The following is a 15,116-nucleotide window of genomic DNA, read 5'->3' as shown; positions in this document are numbered from 1 at the left end:
GCGCTTGCCGCGCTTGCCGGATGCGCCTTTATGCTTCCTGGTTGCTCACGTCACCCCGCTTGTGACGTCTATTGGACTGTTTGGACTGAGTTCACGCATGCTTCAGAACGTGGTCTCGCCGGGGGCATTCCCAAAGCGTTCGACGCAGCTCGAGTTCCTGATGGGGAACCATATTTAGTCACATTAATGTGATCTGAATGGTATTTTCTTTTACCTTGTGTAGTTTTGTTCATACTTTTCAAGCATAAGGACATACAGTGCAATGAAACCATAAAGAAATACAGTGCAATGAAACGCCCCCTTCCCCCTTCCTGTTTTTTTTTTGTTTGTTTTTTTTGCATATCTGTCACACTTAAAAGATTCAAAACTAATTTCTGTCCAAACCTACCTGGCCCTATGTGAAAAATTAATTGCCCCCTCCTGTTAAATCATGAAAGAATTGTGATTAACCATATTATTTTAGAAAGCTGAGTTAAATTTCAATAGCCAAACCCAGGCCTGATTACTGCCAGACCTGTCGAATCAAGAAATCACTTAAATAGAACCTGTCTGACAAAGTGAAGCATGCTTAAAGAGCAACACATCATGCCATGATCTAAAGAAATTCAAGAACAGATGAGAAACAAAATAGTTGGCATGTATCAGTCTGGAAAGGGTTATAAAGCCATTTCTAAGACTTTGGAACTCCAGCGAAACATGTTCAGAGACATTATTTACAAATGGAGAAAACTTGGAACAGTGGTGAACCTTCCCAGGAGTGGCCGGCCTACCAAAATTACTTCAAGAGCGCAACGACAACTCCAGGAGGTTCAAGTTTGTGACCTCAAGCTCAAGCGCACTTGGGTTATGCAGCAGGACAGTGATCCCAAACACACCAGGGAAATGAGAGCATCCGAGGAGTGCGTGAATGCAGTAATTACACTTGCTCTGATGGCAGCGGGTAGATACCGTTAGCTTGCTAAGCTAAACATTCTTAAATTAAAATGCCTAAAGCTAGGGTGACCATATGTCCTCTTTTCCCCGGACATCTCCTCTTTTTGGACCTACAAAAATGCGTCTGGCCGGGACTTCTTAATTGCCCAAAATGTCCGGGATTTGGCTGTTTTCTTAATCCTGCTCCCGCTGAATCTCTGACCATTGCCGCCTGCTCCCGCAACATGTTTCGTTTAAACATTCTAACATTCTAATATTGTGTATAATTTTGGCGCATCAGGGAGCCGCTCTCAGGATGCGGCGTATTTAAATATTTTTGAATGAGCGTTTGCGCTGTTTATTTTCACTTTCGATTTCGCGATTGCGCACTCTGTGTAAAGGGAGCACATCTTACAAGATACTCATGCATGGTCTTGTCAGTCATCTCTCCTTATTCTCGACCTGTGATCAGTCAAATCTGACTCCTGCAGCTCTTGTTGGATGCAGGGTTGCCAAGTCCGCGTTTTTTCCACGGAATTGGGCTACTTTTAAACTGTTGCCATGGGTTGATTTTCCCAAGTGGGTTAAAGGTTTGAAATATTGCATAAATTACATTTAAATGCTTGTATTGAAATATTTTGCATTCATAAATCTTTCATGGACTTTTACATTAACTGTTCCCTCCTGGTGGAATGACCTGCCCAACTCAATCAAAGCAGTCCTTAATATTTTCTAGAAACCGCTGAAAACACATCTCTTTCATCTTCATTTGACCCTCTAACTCTAGCACTCTCTATTATAATGCTAATTCTAATTTTATCTTGTGTGTTTTTTTTTTTGTTTTTTTTTTAACTTGACCCTCTAACATTTGCACTCTATTCTATTTCTATTCTAACTACTTGCTTTATTTATAAAGAAAGAAGAGCCTCTAACACTATAGCATTCTCTATTCTTTCTACTTATTTTCTTTTTATTTATTATAAATAATGACCTTCTAACACGTGCATTATCTATAATTTTTCTATTCTTTCTACTCGTTTTCTTTTTATTTATTATAAAAACAAAAGCAAACAAAAAACAAAAAAACCTTGCTACTTATACTGTTAGGCGAATCCCCGCCCACGAACCCGCCCCCTACTGTCCTCTTTTTGAAAAACTAAAATATGGTCACTCTACTAAAGCTAAACTTCCCTTGTAATGACTTGCAATGAGAAGCATTTTTAAACCTGTTGTCCAACAAAAGAGAACACTATAACTTTTTTGCTCCACAACTGCTTCCTTTTGTGATCTGATGTGATGTGATCTTGTCACAACTTCTGTGATGCACATGTGGAGTTTCTGCGCGAGGGCACCCTCTGTCGTCCAGTATGAATGAAACATTAAATGTGTTTATAGTGCTCAATAATGGCCAATCCATCCTATTTTGGGTATTTTTTTTTTTTTTTTTTTAAGTATCGGTTCAGGCACCGTTTAGGCACCGGTACCGTTTTAAAAGTATCGATTTGGCACCGGTATCGTAAAAAACCCAAATGGTACCCAACCCTATATTGTAGAAACTTAATTTTCTGTAAAGTTGCTTTGCAACGATTTGTATCGTGAAAAGCACTATACAAATAAACGTGACTTGAATTGAATAAGTGTGACAAATATGCAAAAAAAATAAAAATAAATGAAAAAACAGGAAGGGGGCAAAAATCTTTTCACGGCACTGTACCATGCAACATGTCCATATTGTCATTGGCAATATTTGTCAAGCTTTTAGACAAAGTCACAGGTGAATTAGCACCAAAATACAGTTTGCACCAGCCTTTCTTCTCCTCTACCTCTGCTGAAACTCCACAAAAATACTTGTGTGTGTGTATATATATATATTTATATATACAATTCATTGCAGTTTCCAGCTTTCCAACTTTTCTACCAGTTTTCAAACAGATTATGACTACAGGAGTAGTCAATCGATTAAAATACCTAATTTTCACGTGTTTCCTTGCACAATACTATGACCTCAGAGCGCTTTTACCATAGCACATGATTTGTAAACTAATACATTTTGATATTTGCATCTCATAATCTCTATATGTATGGCTTTTCTAATGTAAACTTGCTCGGTAGCTCACCTGGTACACCATTACAGTTGCAATGAGGAGCACCTATATACAAGTTCCGTTGAACACGAAAGAGAAAAGACTTGTAGAAACAAGCTAAAATACAATGATTGCTTCAGCCAATGCATTTTTATCTCACATTTGCTTTTACTGACACTATCTGTTAGGATTTAGTGTAGGTGGTATGTTATTTTCAAATGCGATAGAGCATTAACCTTTCCAGCCACGAAATGAGTGTTTCATTGGTAAACTGCCACAATACGTACAACAACCAGCTTAATAAAATGTTGCTAGATTCACCTTAATCTGTTTTTAAACTGAATGCATTTTAGGGCCACTCACAAAACATTTGAATTTGAAAATGTCATGAAACATACATGACGCAATGTAATTATCACCAGAAATGTTGCCCCAGGCATGATTTTCCAATGAGCCTTGGTTGGATAATATGGTTAATTGCATGTTGTCATTTGCATTTAGCAATATTTTTTGCTGCTGGCCATGACTCAATCAGAAAAGGCCTTCGGCCCATTTTTTGGGATCACGACCCACCTGCTGAGAACCACTGTATTACAAGACCAGGCACAATTTTATCCTCAGGAGCTACACAATGCCTAACAGAACCTTCCAAAGGCCTGTGTCCTCTCGGGATGTTGTTCAGTTTGCCGTAATGGTTCATTTGTGAGTTCCCACAGCTCAGAGCATGGCTGCCGGTGAAGCATCTTTCTAATTTACTCATCGCTTCAGGGTCACTACAGGATTCGTTTCAATCATTAATGTAACCCGGTCATTTGATTTATTCAGAAAAAGTTTAATTAATGCAGAGATTAGAATTACTCATCCAAAGTGTTTTGGTCACTATGATTGTCTCACACAGGCACTGGACCCCGATCTGGATGCAAACATCACGTACCGTATCAGGACTGAGGAGGCCAGAGAGCTGTTTGCAGTGAATCCTCTCACTGGAGAGCTGAGGGTGCTTCACTCACTTGATTTCGAGAAACTCTTACCAAATGGGACAACATGGAACTTTGTGGTAGAGGCTGTGGATGGCGGAAGTGGCAAAATGCCACCGGGGTTGGCCTCTGTTACCGTCACTGTGTTGGTAAGGGAGTCTCAATTATGTTCCTCAATTCCTTGACTAATCTATCTGTACCCAACCAAACCCCATAAAATCAAGTCTTTTCAGTCGACTGCCTTCTTGGTAACACCCCCGGGCAGCTATTATATACTAACTCGGCCAGCATGGAGATTCCTACTGGTCTAAGCTGGACTTTTTAGCAGGGGATATCCCGAAACTGTTGGCATCCTGTGATTTCTCGGTAGCCGCTCTTAAGCCCTGTGGACACTGACAGCTAGATACTGTATTATGTCTGAAATGGTCATTAGGTCCACAAGACCTCAGTTGTGTAACCAGCTGATTTGTAAGGTCTCAGAAGATTAAGTTCCACACACTGGATGAATGTCAATTAGCTCCCGCTGGAAATGCTGCTGTTGGTTAAGTGGGTAAAAGAAATCATTGCGGAGGTACAGTATTTCTGTGGTGGTTAAGGTCACTGTGACCATTTTCCAATGAAACGCTACTTTTGTTTGTTTGTGGGACCTGCAAACCATTTCTTAGAATGGAGAATTGAACCAAGACATAACTGAATTCATACACGACCTGCCCACAAACAAATATAAGTGACTATTTTTGTCTTTTATGTAGTTTTGAGAACATATTTGAACATTCAAAGTAATTTAATGTATTGATGCTATCATAAATGTGGCATCACATTTACCATTGTTCAACAAATTTTCACAGGTGGAATCCATGAGATTGGGAATTTCATGCAAGGTTGTAAGGTGTTTGGTTTCAGACTTTTAAAATGAGGTTAAATGAAAACATTCATTTTGGTTTCAGTAAAAAAAAATAGATTTGTGTGCATGACTAAATGTATAATAATCAGTGTTTGGGCAAGTTACTCTGAAAATGTAATTAAATTACTGATTATTCCTTTTAAAAGTAATCATGTTACTTTTCTGATTACTTTATTTCAAAAGTAATTAGTTACATTACTAGTTACATTACTTTTTTCCATGGCTACATCCATGAAATTTACATGAAATCCCAGCATAAATGCTCCCGATAAATATTTGTTATTAAAACATCAACATTCACAAAACACTGTTATTTTTAACTAAAGCATCCCGATAAATATTTGTTATTAAAGCATCAACATTCACAGAGCACTGTTATTTTTAACTAAAGCAAGCATAGGCTGCTGCGTACATGGTTTGGCATGGCAGAATGCCAGCAAATAGCGCTGCTTTTATAATCTCTAAAAAGATAACATCCCAGTTCATCGCAATCTCACAAAGCTCTGTTATAACACAATCAATATATGCATAATGAATCTTTCATGATGTCTACAATTTGTGTGTTATAATGAGAGGATTCGTGAGCACGCAAATTTCAGCACTGCACTCCTGACTGGCCATTGCGTTCCAGAAATCAACATTGCTCAACACAGCTAACACGTGTTATAGCCTAAATGGAAACTCTGCCCACGCTTGTGCCTGTTAATCGTTTTTATTTTATATTAAATATAATTGTTGCTTTTGTACAATAGATGAATAACAATTTATTTGTTTTAGATATTTTGTGTTTAGATATTTCTATTTTGCGGGAGTCCCGTGAATCATTTTATTCTCCCGCATACCGCACACACACGAGTGTCTACCCACCCGCATCAGCACTCGCACACACATTACTAAGTAATGCGTTACTGCCCAACACTGATAATAATATATAGCTATCGATTCACACATGATATTAGTAAAAATAAATAAATAAATAGACAAACAAAAAGATTTTATTATAGTCAGAAAGTAAGCTAAATTACAAGCTACATTTTTCCCAATGCGTAGCATGTCAAATTGCATGTCAAGTTTTTTTTTTTTTGGTCACAATCTGTTGCAAATACAGCATTACAGTAAAGGTACCTGATGCAAATAATCAAATGTGCTCTCCTTAAAGGAATAGTTCACCCAAAAGTGAAAATACCGTCATCGTTTACTGACCCTCAAGTTGTTTCAACCCTGTATAAGTTTATTTCTTCTTTTGAACACAAAAGAAGATATTTTGAAGGAAAAAAAAAAAGTTGATGGCCATTGACTTCCATAGTATTTTTCCATACTATGGAAGTCAATGGGGACCATCAACTGTTTGCTTATTTGTATTCACATCCATATTCTTCAAAATATCTTCTTTTGAGTTCAATAGAAGAAAAATAAAGAAACTCATACAGGTTTGGAATAACTTGAAGGTGAGTAAATGATTACATAATTTTCACTTTTAGGTGAACTATCTCTTTAATTGTCATCTCTCTCCTATTGTAGATCTGATTCATTTTGGTGAATGAAAGTGAAATGTATAGTTTTTGTTAATCACAGTGTTTAACGAAGTTATATAAATTGTTATAAATAGTTTTATTAGTTGCATTTAGTGTAAAAACACTGTTCAAACACGGTCACCCTATTTCAGTTCCTTTATGTGCCAGATAAATACGGCTCTGATTGCTAAATTAATGTTGTTTAGTTTTGCATTTAATAAGAAATTGCTTCAATGTAGTTAGCTACTTATTGTTGAAAAACTCTTGTAGGTAACTACTTGTTTAAAAGGGTAAATTAACTAATTAAACTACATTATGTGAAGCGTATAGCTTTTAAACCCACAATTTCAAAGTAGCTTCCCTTATTCATCTGAATGTTATATTCTTCTCTGGTCAAGCTTCAACAAGAGAGCCAGGGCACTGTTAGACATTTAACCAGTTGTTTAGGATTACATTTATTTTTATGTTTATTTCATTTACCAAACCGCCTGCAGTTTGATAGGTTTCAGCTTCAAAGAAGAAAAAAAAAAGAGTTTAAGCAAAAGCATTTTCATGCAAGGAAACACACGGCTTATTACATCCTCTACAGTCTCCCAAGAAGCCCTAATTGTTTCTGTGTTGAGATTATGTATTAATTTTCCTTCTGTGCACGGTGTGGCTAATTGATAATTAGTTGCTGTGGAAAATGAAAAAGTGAACAGTGGAAATGAATGTGCTACCTGATGCATGGAGACTCGGGATATCAGAGTGATTATGATGGGATAGAGGCCCCAAGGCACCGTCCTGATGGAGAAATGGGACCTGATGGTCCCAGCGCGACCATCGTGAACTCACTACACTTTGCAGATTTACTTTAAGGCTTGACGGATTTTATTTTTCATCTGGGGAGGGAGAAGACACACAGAGATGTGTGAGACTGGAAAATAAGAGAAAAAAAACAAAACAATTTCACTCCAAAGTACTTTCCTCGGGAACTTTTATTTTGGGGATGTGAGCAATAGCAAAGTTTTATTAGTCAGTACTCAGGACTCAAGGACATCCTTGAATAAGCACATTCTCACAGGAAGGACAAAGGGTGGGGGATTGACAGGGGAGGGAGGTGTAATTTGGATACCTGAACCTGCCTGGCCTCTCCTTGGACTCGGAGCCGGCTGCTCTATTGAGTGTATTAGGTCGCATTGCGTCTCTTGTATCTCCCAGAATCACCTGTATCATCAGCATTCATGGGAGCCAACCACAATTTTCCGCTTTGCTGTATCTTTCACATATATAACTTTGTGGAAAAAAACTTAAGGTCCTGCGAAAAATGAGCACCCACTTTCAGCAACCTTGCATCCAGAAGTATCTCTACTGAGGTTTGAAAAATTATAGTAGAAAAACTTATAAACCATTGAAAAACAATGGAAAAGTACAGCAGTGGAATGAAAAAATGCATTCTGAGTGAATGACCCTACTATACTTAGCAAATACAGATGTCAGAGTATTGAATAAAACAAAATCGCATAGCCACCAAATTCGAAATTCTTATATCCAGGAAATAAATATGTCTTAGGCAGCAATTTTACCACAAATACGGACAAGTGATACCACCACAACCACCAGAAATACTTAATTGTGTCTGCTTTACAATGAAACAAGCTTATTGCAACCGATTCCCTGACATAAAACATTCATTGCGACCCATTTAACAGATGCATCATCTTAAGTTAGAACAACTTTAACAGCAACAAACAATAACAATACAGCGAAATAATCAATTAACTATGATCATTTAGCCCTCTATCAAACATTACAAATTTATTTCATCATACCTTTAGCTTACTCAGTAGTGTTGCATTCTTAGTTGAACTAAGAACCGCTTGCGCGGGAAGATTGTGTGTCAGATGTAACAATTAAAATGCGACTTTTTGAAACTGACTGTCCTAAATTGTTGCTATAGTAGCATCATATTAATGCTAGAAAGCCTATGCATCTGGCAGCTATATTTTTTTAATAAACCATTATATTTCATAAATTAAGATCTATTTTCACAGTCATCTTGAGTGAGGGGGCATGATAGTCCGAGTGAGGGGTGACAATTTTAATGAAGTTGAAATCACATTGAGAAGCATATATAACTTTTTAGCTATCCTGAAATATTGACAATATTAATGTGACTGCACCATTATGGTAAAATATGTTTTTTTTTATAATGTTTTTATAATGTTTAATGTATAATGTAATAATGTTTTTTTGTTGTTGTTGGTTTGTTTATTTGTTTGTTTGTTTTTATTTAATGAAATTCATATTGCACTTTTCATAAATGCACAGACATTTCTGCAACCAAAATATTTAGCAAAAATAGCCACAAAAAAAAGTAATTTTGTGTAAAATTGTTTTTATAATGTTTTTATAATGTTTAATGTATAATGTAATAATGTTTTTTTGTTGTTGTTGGTTTGTTTATTTGTTTGTTTGTTTTTATTTAATGAAATTCATATTGCACTTTTCATAAATGCACAGACATTTCTGCAACCAAAATATTTAGCAAAAATAGCCACAAAAAAAAGAGTAATTTTGGGTAAAATTGTTTTGGTGGACTGAAATCATTGACAGAAACATTATCCACTTTTTTTTTTTTACTTATGAAGACATGGTTGTATCTATCTTGAAATGGTTATATGTCATTGTTAAAAGTGAATTTCCATATGGAGAAAATAAATAAAACTTTTTAGATCCAGAAGCACTCTATTGCATTATATTAGCACCCTATGTTGAGCTTTTCCTCTTTATTCTCTCTAGTAACCTTTTCATCTGCCTTTAGCGCTCTCTCAGTGGCTATAATTATGTCTCACCCAACTTTTTCCCCAAAAAGTCCCCGGGCACCTAGCACTGTGACATCTTTAATGCACTACATGATCTACTATTGAATAAATGCCATTTTTGCTTAGTGTTTTAGTGTTGGAGGCTAGCTAATGGGGCCTGAGCTAGTGCACAGTCTGACAGTTACAAGGCACTAATCGGAGTTTGATGTTCTGTGTCTGGGCAGGACATGAACGACTTCCCACCAGTGTTCAGTCAAATGCTGTACCGGGGAATGGTGGCGCCCAATGCAATCAAGGGGACCATAGTGACCACTGTACATGCTGAGGACCTGGACCCACCGGTGAGTTGGCTTGATTATGTGTGTTCTTTCATCCCTGAGATATTTCAATCAAGGAATTTTCAAAAAAATGTACTCACCCTCAGGCCATCTAAGCACAGCAGATTTGGAGAAATTTGGTACTGCAGTACATCACTTGCTCACCAATGAATCCTCTGCAGTTAATGGGTGCCATCAGAATGAGAGTCCAAACAGCTGATAAAAACATTACAATGATCCACTGATAATCCACATGACTCAAGTCCACCATGTAACATCTGCGAAGTGAAATGCTTTTTGTTTGTAAGAAACAAATCCATCATGAAGGCATTTTAACTTAGTCACTGATTCTGGCCAAAATATGAGTCCATAATCCATAAAAACACTTTCTCCAGTGAAAAGGTCCATCCACGGTTGTCCTCTCGCATCAAAATCCACCAACATATATTTAGTTTTCGACTGTTTTTGCTTGTAAATAGTGTTTGATCTGTGCATATTTCTCTCCTGATTTCGACAACGTGACTTTTTTTTTTACTAAAGTCAGCAATATTATGGATAGACAACTCATATTTTAGCCAACAGCAAGTTTGAAACTAAAAACATCTTAATGGATTTCATACCAACATCCAATTTTTCACTTCAAAAGATGTTAATTGATGTACTGGAGTGGTGTGGATTACTGTGATGTTTTTATCAACTGTTTTGACTCTCATTCTGATGGCACCCATTCACTGCAGGGGGATACACAGGTGAGTAAGTGATATAATACTAAATTTCCATTGCAATGAAAAAAAAAAAGCACATTTACATCTTGGATGGCCTGATAGTGAGTACATTTTCTGCGACTAACTATTCCTAGCAACAAACTATTCCTTTAAGGAATAAAAGTTTGAAAAATCAAAGTTCTTCACTTATACACACATCATACACAGATGCTTAATAGCAATAAGAACACATGAGATTTTACGCCGAAATTCAAACAACATTCTGCACAAGAAAAACGTCGCCTTGATCTTTTTTCTACAAAATGTCACTGAAGATATATCGAGTGTAGCATTAAGTCTCTAATGATTAAACTTGAGTGTCATTGACAGTCTCTATTGGTCGTGCCTGATGTGACTGTGAATAGGTCTGACTGCGTTGTGCAACGAGTGAATGTGTACTATGTGGCATGACTTCAAAGGGCTAAGCATAATAAAACAAAGATAAGAGGAGAAAAAACAGCAGCAAAAGACTCAAAGCTGTGTGTGTGTTTAACTGAAGAGGCAGCTACACCAGCCCAACCAGTGTGTAACAACCTGGCACGTCGCCAGCATAAAGCCCCAGAGCTCTACCTACCCTCCACAGGCACAATCGCACACAAACACAACACAAGCTTCACGCAATGGCATGTATTTTACACAGCCATAGTCCTGGGCTACTACAATATTGACTTTTTTTTTTGTTTTTTTTTTTGAAAATTTAAAAATGCATAACGTTTTCTGTGATGGGTAGTGTTAAGAGCAGGGTTAGGGTAAGGGGATAGAAAATAGTTTGTAAAGTATAAACACCATGTCACCTATGGAGAGTCCCTGTAAACCACATATACCAACGTGTGTGTTTGTTATGTTTTGTATTTGGGTTTTCAATTTCAAGTTAAGTTTTAGCATTGTTTTGTGTTTAGCTTAGTTCTGTTTTTCCCCTTTGCTTTGATTTTTTTGTTGTGGCGTTTAGCGTTGTTGTGTTTTGTTGTTGTATTTTACTTCGAATTTTTTGTTTTGATTTTGCTTTTTTTTTGGGGGGGGGGTTGTGTTTTGTTTTGGTGTGTTTTGGTTTGGTTTGTTTTTACAAGATTTTTTTGTCAACCCCAGGTGGTCCGCACCAGAGAACATTTAGTTGCTAGATTTGAATCAAATAAATGAGACCCATATCTATTTTACATTGTACAATGTGACTATTTCTTAGTCTTATAAAGATCTAGCAAACCCCAGAAGGTTTTTCTTTCTTTCTTTCTTCATTTTTTAATACTGCAACTGATGACATGCTAGCATGACTGGCTGAATTCAATTTCCAGGAGCAGCTGGTCTTCTTCCTCTCCTCCAGCTTTACTTTCCCTGAAAAATCACAGAAACGTACATGTCAATCAACTGGGCAGCACACACTCTTAATAATGGGAGATAAATTCAATTATTATTTATTATATTTATTAATTATTATTTATTATTATTTTGATTTTAGTTAACAAAAATATATAACATACTGCTTGTTTTTATTAAAGATAATAACCTTTACCACAGATCTCATGTAGCAAGCACACAACAACCTTTCTTCTTATTATTGTCAATTTGACTTTACTCTTTCCCTCTCTCTTTCTCTTTCATGCTATTGTTTTTTCATTCTCCTTCAATCCAAATGCATATTCTCGTGGAGGTGTACAGATGCAATGCTTCTCTATGCCCTCACCTTCTCAGTAACCTCAACCTCAAAAAAGATCAATTGTGCTTCTCGATTCAGCCCATAACTCAGCACACATGCCAAGACTGGTCAGGGGCAAAGCAGGCCAGCAGCCCCAGCTGCGACTGGAAATTGAATTTAGCCTGACAGTCATGCTAGCACGTCATCAGTTGCAGTATAAAACACTGCTTGAAGTTTCTAGTTCACCACATCCATATGAGAATAAGCAGTTGTCACTTTGCACATTGCTATTATACAGTAGGTTAATGGAAAGATTTCTGTTTCCATCAGTGAACTGTTAACTAATGTTACTTGCTAAGCTAAAATCTGTGTATAATTACAAAATGAAGTCAAGCTGCAAACATAGCTAAACAGATTGAAGCTAATAAATATTATACTTTTAACTATAGTATTTTTATTTTATAATAATATAAATAACACATTGATAAAGAACAATGTTTATCTGAAAAAAAACAACAATGGTTTTTAATTAAATTAATAACATCAAACTGGAACACAGAAATTCCAAAAAATAAAAAAGAACAGCTGACCACACTTGAATTATACTAAATAATGATAACAAATAGTCTGAGTGAATCTTTTGATTTGATTTTATTTATTTTATCTCAAAAATACTTGAGAGCAATTGCATTGCTCTTATATGTGAAATATGGCTCTAAATTGATGCCGTATAACATGATATTCTGTCACCCTGAACTGCTGTCACACTACTGAAAAATGAAGTTAGGTTAGTAGCATTGCTGCTTGTGGTTAGCTACTTAACACTGGGACTACATGAGTGATTTGAACAAATAATTATTTGAGCATACATCTGTTGTGACGCTAAACCTAAATTGAATTTCTGACTCCGACGTCAAGTTGAGCGATACATGAGGTCTTTATTAATGAGCGCTCTGATAAATAGCACAGTGGCGAAATGTCAGCTCATTGCATTCACAGTAGCAAGGTAAATTTGTGCAAGCGACACTGTTTATATGTCTTTGAAACTGAGGGATGCTTATCCTCTTCACTGTATCAGATCATGCAGAAAGCTGTTATCATTCATAGGAGCTGGAGCATTTTGTTGCAGATGGTAGTTGTTGAATTCCGAGTCAGAGTCTAGACACTACACAACCTCTCAGTTCCTGCAATAAATGACATTTCAGTCGGTCAATTTTGGCAGGAAAGCACTACTAAGGAATATAGGGCACGATTTTGAATCACTTAGCACTTGTAATGCATTTTATACATTTTTAGAATATTCTTTGCTACTTGAAAGCAGTCATTTGAACTGTAACTTCTGTTATCTTAACACTTCAGTGTTGTTGCAGGCCATTCTGACACGTTTTTGACTAAAACACAGATTGAACGCAATTTAACGTCAGTTTTTCAGTCTGAAACGTCATGACATAATCCACAGATTGAATTTGGTGATGTGTGTTTACTGTCACAAACGTCGAATTGGGATTTTGAGTTTTTTTTGCAAGGTTTCAATTGTCCTGGAAAATCTGTAAAGATAAAGGAAAAGTCATGGAAATGTGTAGTCATAATCAGTGTTTCCTGTAATTTTCAGTATTTCTTGGCCTAAATTTTGTTTTAAGCGATTGTTATAAAATCCTTATCGCAAAGTAAAGGAAAAATCATTAAAAAGTCATAGAAAAATTAAGGAAATTACTGGTCAGAAATTGAGGGAAACTGAAGTTGGATCGGATTGAAGCAGCAAATTGAAAAACCGATCAAAAAGTTTCTAAGACTTTGTATCAGTAACCTTTTCCCTTTTTAAATTGGTTCCTTTTTTTTTTTTTTTTTTGTAAATCAAGGCTTATGTTGCTTGTGATTACTCGTTACGCATTCAGAAATGTTGGTATCATTAGAAAGTCGCATTTCTTAATGAGGGCAGGGTAATCACAGTCTACTGGGCTTTCACTATCAAGAGTTCAATTACTATTCTAATTTACTATCTTGCCTAATAATGTTTTCAATGTGATGCGGAATTAACAAAACCCTATAAACAGCTTGTGCAGTAATCATTCACTGAAGTGGTATGAAACTATGCATTTCAGACTGAAAGACATTTCCCTATTAAAATGACTGATTTGCTCTACAGATAGTCACGTGTTGTTGTGGACCGTTTTAATTGCGGCCCCCTTCATAAGCCTCGGGGTATACATACTCCTCAGTGGATTGTGTCTGCTTATAGGATGTTCTATGTGTATTTTTCACTGTTGTGATAGTGTGAGCCTGGATTTGTACCTGTGTTGGCACTCATTGGTCCAGATGCAGGTGTATTTGTGTATGTGTCCCTTGTCCCTGAGGTCTTCTGCAGCAGATGGTGATTGAGTTAGTTTGTTTCTCACAGTTGCCATGTTTTTCAAGACATATGCCACCTCTACACCTTTCTGAGATTGCAGGCTAGCTTGAGAGAGCATTCTCATCTATATATACAGCGGGTAAAATAGGTATTGAACACGTCACCATTTTTCTCAGTAAATATATTTCTAAAGGTGCTGTTGACATGAAATTTTCACCAGATTTCGGTAACAACCCAAGTAATCCATACATACAACGAAAATAAAACAAAAAAGTATTGAACACACGAAGAAAGGGAGGTTCAAAAAGGCATGGAAAGCCAAGACACCAGATGAAATCTATCAGTAATTAGAAAGCAATCCTGCTCCTTGTCAGTGGAAATTAATATTAGCTAGTTCAGTCTCAACTAAAAAGCAAAAAGCAAGTAAAAGCAAAGAGCTCTCTCAAGACTTTCGCAACCATATTATTGCAAAACATACTGATGGCATTGGTTTCAGAAGCATTTCTATACTTCTGAATGTTCCAATGAGCACTGTTGGGGCCACAGACCAAATGTGGAAAGAACATTATTTCACCATAAACCGACCACTCACAAGATTTCTGACAGAGGAGTGAAAAGAGTTATCAGAAGTTGTCTTAGAGCCAAGGACCACTTGTGGAGAGCTTCAGAAAGATCTGGAATTAGCAGGTACAATTGTTTCAAAGAAAAAAATAAGTAATGCACTCAACCGCCATGGCCTGTATACAGGCTCGCCATGCAGGACTCCATTGCTGAAGAAAAAAGCATGTTGAAGCTCGTTTAAAGTTTGCTGCACAACATTTAGACAAGCCTGTGAAATACTGGGAGAATATAGTCTGGTC

At 36.7% G+C, this 15,116-nt stretch overlaps 1 protein-coding gene across 1 annotated transcript in view; it reads left to right on the top strand.

The window, feature by feature from the left end:
• Positions 1-15,116, top strand: part of LOC107654051 (protocadherin-15-like) — a 224,722-nt gene that overhangs the window by 141,940 nt on the left and 67,666 nt on the right. The window contains exons 23-24 of the mRNA XM_016440948.1: positions 3,895-4,122; positions 9,420-9,536. Coding sequence (XP_016296434.1) covers positions 3,895-4,122; positions 9,420-9,536 — 345 coding nt within the window. The remainder of the gene's footprint in view (positions 1-3,894; positions 4,123-9,419; positions 9,537-15,116) is intronic.

Source organism: Sinocyclocheilus anshuiensis, unplaced genomic scaffold (assembly GCF_001515605.1).
Source record: "Sinocyclocheilus anshuiensis isolate Anshui unplaced genomic scaffold, SAMN03320099.WGS_v1.1 scaffold454, whole genome shotgun sequence".
Classification (NCBI taxonomy): Eukaryota; Metazoa; Chordata; class Actinopteri; order Cypriniformes; family Cyprinidae; genus Sinocyclocheilus; species Sinocyclocheilus anshuiensis.
The sequence above is the reverse complement of the archived record's forward strand: the minus strand, read 5'-3'. Positions and strand labels throughout refer to the sequence as shown.